Consider the following 5,989-nt stretch of genomic DNA (forward strand, 5'->3'; position numbering starts at 1 on the left):
TTCTTGTATACCAAAGTTTGAAACCAGAAGTATCCAACTCCATAGCCTTTGCACCAACCCATTTCGTTTCTTGTAGGCACATAATAAAAAATAATTCAAATTAAATTCATTTATTTTATTTATTTGTTTATTATTTATTAGATAATTTAATATTTATTTAATTTTGGTCAAATCAGATAATATAATTAATTAGTTATAATTAATGTTGTTCACCCTAATGGTTTAATTGAAACATATTGAAACTCTAAAGATAAAGTTAAAAATAAAGGATAAAATAAAAATAAAATTGCATTTGCTATCTTGAAATTTTTTTAATAAAAATTTTATTTATACATCTTTAAAATGCATCACTTTAATACAATGATATTTTTATTAAAAATAAAAATTATGATAAATATCTTATATATTTGTTAGTAAATTATATATAAATATTTTTTGAAGTATATCATTTTTATTATATAAAAATAACTTAAATACTTTTAAATGTGATTATGATAATTCATTAATTATTATATTTTTGTTTACTAATTTTAATGATAATTAAATGTAAAAAATACTAATTAATAAAGAAATAAAATTTAAGATAAACATGTCCTGAACAAATTGAAATAAAATAAAGACTTTTAATTATGATAATTAATTATAATCACATATATTTACTTCAAGATTTATACTTTTAAAACTCAGTATATTAATATTTTGTATTTTTATTTTTCAATTTTAGACTATTGCAAACATTAGTTACTCTCCAATAATGACAATGCTTTAAAAAAATAAACATAATTAAATGATCTTAAAATTATATAATAATTTTTAAAATAACAATAAAACTATAAAAATATTATGGTCACCTTGAATTACTACAGGTTCAACTTCCATCGACAGTGGTAGAATGCCTAAATTGAGACATTTTCAGACTATAATATTTATTAAACAAACAATTAATGAAACACTCATCCATACCTTCTCATTTTGAGTATATTTATACATAAAAAAAAAGCTGAAATAGCAAAAGTGATAAAAATGATGATTTTTATAATTTTGTGTGGCTATCTATATATAGAAGACTAGAAGACTATGATTATCTAACAAAATTAATTTTATTTATTGCATTCAATTTGAATAAGTAAAAAATCATCTTATTTTATTTTAGTCCTTAATTCACATGATTTAAATTTAGCTCAATATATATGATTTGATTTGATTTAATTATTAGTGAAAAATATATTGAGAACCTATTTTATGCATAGATTTGTTATTTTAATGATTAATTAATTAATCTAATTAATTAATTAATTAATATAGATAATTAGTATAAATAATTTGAATTAATAAATTAAAAAATACTAACAAAATATTAAAAGAAATAAATTAAAAAATACTACCAAATCAATTTGATATAAATTATAATAAATTATGTGATATTTAAATATCTAATCAAATCAATTAGTTGATATAGTTGATTTATCATAATAAATTGTATTTAATGAGTTAAAAGAAACAAATCACTAAACACTCTCATAAGCATGCATGTTACATCAACTCCATCATTAAGTGTAGAAACCTGATTTTTATATAATAGAATAGATAATAAATAGCATATATGAGGATATGATATGAGACATATTTTAATTATAAAATTGGTATTATATAATAGATTTTTTTTAAATTCTTATTGCTTGTTCATTACTAATTTTTACGTAATTACTTAATAATTTTTGCCTATGAAACTATCAACTACCTAATATTATGATTTAATTAATAAGAATGATGACATTAATATTTTTTTATAAGTCTTGTTATTATTTATAATTAGGAAATAGCTATAAATAAATTTATTTCCTTAATGAGTGTTAAATTTGTTGTCAAATTCTATATCATCTTTAAACTTTTAGTGTAATTGAGTCTAATTTCTATATTTTGAAATAAATTTACTCAAAAATATTAATATGTAAATTATATTATTATTACAAATTACTTTTTTAACGTAATTAACTGTGCTTGTTTGAACCATTAAATTTAGCTTCTAATTATATTAAAGTCAACCTATTTTATTATCTTGTGCCTTTAAAGAATTTACACGACTAACATAAAAATATAACAATTGATAAAAAAATTCATTACAATCGGTATATTCATTTTAATAAATATTCTTCTATCTAATATTATAAAAAATACATTGGCCACTTTAAATTGCTACAGGTCAACTTCCATCTACATTAGTAGAATATCTAAATTGAGATATATTCATCAAATAAACAATTAATAAAACACTCATTCGTACTTTCTCATTTTGGGTACATTTATACATAAAAGAAATTATACATAAAGAAAAAAAGAAGAAGAAAAGAAGAGTTGAAATAACAAGAGTAATAAAAATTATGATTCTTATAATTTTGCGTGGCTATTTATATATAGTAGACCAGACAACTATGATTATCTAATAAAATTAATTTATATTTATTATACTCAACTTGAATAAATAAGAAATTATCTTATTTTAATTTAGTTTTTAATTCACATGATTTGAATTTATTTTAATATATATTATTTGATTTGATTATTAGTTAAAAATATCTTAATTGTCTATATTATTTATAAATTTATTATTTAATGACTAATAAATTAATCAAATTAATTAATTAGTACACACAATAATTTTGATATAATAAATTAAAAAAATAAATCAAAAAATACTCTTGCTCCCTCGTTAATTGAATTATAGAATAGATGTTAGTGAGTTATTAACAAAAACCTAACCTCCCAAATGAATAAATCAGGGGAAACCCCAAAATACCCCTACCACTACACTACCAGTCCTAATCTAAAATCTTCTTCCACGGCAGCCACTTCATTCTCCGCCATCCTTTGAGCTCGTCGCCGATCCGCTCTCCTCTGGTTTTGTGTCCGCCGCTTTTCTATCCACCAGCATCCTCCGCCGCTGCCTGCAAAATCTACTGCCGGCACCGCAACAAAAACCGCCTCCGTCAGAAACTTAGGTATGCGTTCCTGTTCTTCATCTTCTATTAGTTATTGTTTCACTTTCTGGAACCTAAATTTGTGTCTCTTGTTTTATTTTATCCAAATGCTAGTTTTTTTTTTCTCTTCCTCTGCAAATTGAATTTATTTATTTTAAACTATGGTATTTTGTATAGTGTTTTATGTTCTTTTCTGGAATGTCAAAACTTTGGCAATAGAATTTCCTTAATGGAATGGACATTGATTGTGTGTTTCTTCTACTTTCTCTGGCCCTTGATATATTGATTTCTGATTAATTGATTATTGAATATTGATTACTTGATCAGTTAACTATATTGCTTAGTTCAATTTTAAAATTTCTTTGTTCGTCTATCCTTTTTATTAGATTAGTTCTGGTTTTGCCTCTTTGTGAATGGAGGGAAAATGATAGGGTGCGAATAATGTTTGGGTTAAAGGTTTTAAATCCACAAATTGGATTAGGATGAAGCTTAAACGTTCCTTATTCTACTTATTGCTAGCCCTATTTGAGGTTCTGTTTTTCATCGAAACTTAACAGATTTGTTTATGCCATATTCAGTTTTCTATGTTCTATTGTTCAATTCTTGTGCTAGATTCGATTGGGGTTTAGAACCAGTGAGCAATTACAACTTTTAACTTATTTTTAATTTTTCAACCTTTTTTATTGTTTTTATAGCCTGGTGTAAATTCGGTTTTAATTTAACACGGCTTGATCAGGTCTAAAATTGAATTGGAGTCTTGAAAATAAACCCGGTCAATATTTTGGTTCGGTCGTTTAGATCAAAGCAAACCCAGTTTCACTTGGCACATATAGGCCCCTGTTTTTACTTTTTATTCAACGCAAAGATGATGGTAACTTGGTTTGTGTGGTTGTGTGGGCAGCTTGGTTACACAGTAGGACAGCCGCCGGGGTTGGGCATCTGGCGATTTACACATACCTCTCACAGTCCAAAACCTCAGAATTCATCAAGTAGATCAATCTGCATTGTCGCCCTCCAAATCATGGCTTTAGGTTTTGCCATCGGAGTCTTCGGTGTTCTCATTCTTTTTCACGCCGCTTATTCAACCATCCAATGTATATATATCCCTTCAAACATATCATTTCCTTTCTCTATTTTAACCTTCTTCAATGGAATCTAATTCTGGTTCTGATTTTGTTGTAGATAGGGGTTTGCTCAAGATCACCGAAGAAGAGTTTTCAGGGCCTCCCTTCAATGTAATAATTACTCTATCATCTTTGAATCTTCTTGCAATGATGCGTTTTTTATTATCCAATTTATGGTTTTTGGGATCGCAGGTGGTGACTGAGCTATCTCTGGGGCTAGTTCTTTGTATGTGGGCTGCGTTAACTGTGCCGGGGAAGTTTCTGTCCATACACCCAGATTCTGAGGAGAATAGGTAATTTAATTCATTCTTTTTAGTTTCATGTGAGTGCTAGATTCTAGTGAGTTTTAAGTAGTTTGTGCTTGATTTCATTTTGCTGTCATGATGATTTGCTAATTAATTATTATAAGATGGGCCGTTGAAGTGGTTCATATAGGTTTAATTTGTTTCCAACACAAAAGCTATGATATAATTAAAGTTCTGTCGGTTGCTGGCTATTTTCTGAGTTGAGGCTTTAGTTGGCAGAGAGCACCATGATAGTCAAGGAATGGAAATATAGAGAATAATATGGGGGATGTAAATAGAATAGGTCTAGTTGACGCCAGGGTTTAAAAGAGAGGTAAATATTCCGGGGAAAATAAATCTGACTTTGGAGCAGCATTGCTGTGAGAATTTGGGTTGTTATAGTTGCAATTCAGTTTAAGCTTGGTCTAACTTGATCAATTGATATTATTCAGCTTCTTCATTTGTAGGTTATCTTTGTCTTCCACCGTACTTAATAGAGGGACAAAAGTATATTGTCATACATGAAATAATCATAGTAGGATTTTATGTTAAGGTGAATTGAGAAAAATATAATTCCACCTTATGGATTTTCTGTGAGGAGTAAAAAGCCAAACAGAAAGGGAAAAAAAATCAGATTCAACTTTTCCTGTTTATTTACACAAATCAAATCCATAGTGTCCTACCATGCCGTGTGTAGCTGGTGGTCTAGAATGGAGGTTCTTGTTTTATGTGTTCATTGCATTGCAATTTGCAAGGATCCATTAATTTGCAATGATCAGCAATGTGTTCATTCACAATCTCTCAGTAGATGAAAGATGGTAAGCAGCTGGCGTTGACAAATATGCTCACTATCAACATTTCATCAAGAAGAGAAGAGACAAGGAAGATATCTCACTGTTTCTGCAAAGGAATTTTACATTTGCAAAAGTTTATTATTTCTTCCTTTGCTTATGTTGTGCTGCCCTCATAGTTGAGGCATATGACTATAATGTACAATTCTACATACTAGCTGCTGATCAATCTCACATGTTATGAATCATTTGAATCTCAATCAGAGTTTGTCTCCTTTGGTGCAGGATTGTTTCTTTGCCTGCTAACCTTGACTTCATGATCTTCAACCACCGAGGCAAGGTCTTCCCTGTGGAAATGGATTTGAAGCTGAAACAATGATGACTTTAGGATATCCCTCTTTTGAGGATTAAACATATTTTCCCTGGAACATTTTAGAATTTTGGATTTGAATTTGATAATGTCATTGGTTTATCCATGTCTCTTTGCACCTTCGTTTTGTAGCTTATATATACTTCAGATTCCTGTACTGGCCACTTAGCACTTACTGGTAATTTTGACATCATATTATCACTTATATCATTATGAAGAAATAGCTTGCACTAACCTTCTCAGATGTTGTGCTCAAGTTATCTAACTGGTGGAATATTTTTGAAAACGTAGCTCTTCAAGCACCATGTTCTTAGAATTTGGCAACATTTTCAAGCTACAATAATAAAGTTTATTTTGGTAGTTGGGAGAGTGGTTGACCTGGAAGCTACATGTTGATAAATGCCAAAATTTAGTGTTGTCTTTGCAAGTGGTTTCTGAAACA

General features: G+C 28.2%; 1 protein-coding gene across 2 annotated transcripts; it reads left to right on the forward strand.

Moving 5' to 3' along the window:
* The first annotated feature begins 2,763 nt into the window (after window positions 1-2,763).
* Window positions 2,764-5,781, forward strand: LOC107493534 (membrane magnesium transporter). 2 transcript variants are annotated; one of them, XM_052262617.1, is made up of 6 exons: window positions 2,764-2,999; window positions 3,880-3,944; window positions 3,992-4,072; window positions 4,161-4,213; window positions 4,295-4,395; window positions 5,463-5,781. In XM_052262617.1, exons 3-6 carry the CDS (start codon window positions 4,000-4,002, stop codon window positions 5,554-5,556), a joined length of 321 nt encoding a protein of 106 aa, XP_052118577.1. In that variant the 5' UTR covers window positions 2,764-2,999; window positions 3,880-3,944; window positions 3,992-3,999; the 3' UTR covers window positions 5,557-5,781. The 2 variants fall into 2 exon arrangements, with proteins under 2 accessions (XP_052118577.1, XP_015970110.1); XM_016114624.3 differs by having other exon boundaries at window positions 2,768-2,999; window positions 3,880-4,072.
* Window positions 5,782-5,989: the final 208 nt, after the last annotated feature.

This window comes from Arachis duranensis, chromosome 6 (genome assembly GCF_000817695.3).
Source record: "Arachis duranensis cultivar V14167 chromosome 6, aradu.V14167.gnm2.J7QH, whole genome shotgun sequence".
NCBI classification, from domain to species: domain Eukaryota; kingdom Viridiplantae; phylum Streptophyta; class Magnoliopsida; order Fabales; family Fabaceae; genus Arachis; species Arachis duranensis.

Bases quoted from the DNA above. Each gene is read 5' to 3' on its own strand.
- LOC107493534 (XM_052262617.1), top strand. From the start codon at position 4,000: ATGGCTTTAGGTTTTGCCATCGGAGTCTTCGGTGTTCTCATTCTTTTT. The intron at 4,214-4,294 runs GTAATAATTACT...TTGGGATCGCAG, and splicing joins TTTCAGGGCCTCCCTTCAAT to GTGGTGACTGAGCTATCTCT. The intron at 4,396-5,462 runs GTAATTTAATTC...CCTTTGGTGCAG, and splicing joins CCAGATTCTGAGGAGAATAG to GATTGTTTCTTTGCCTGCTA.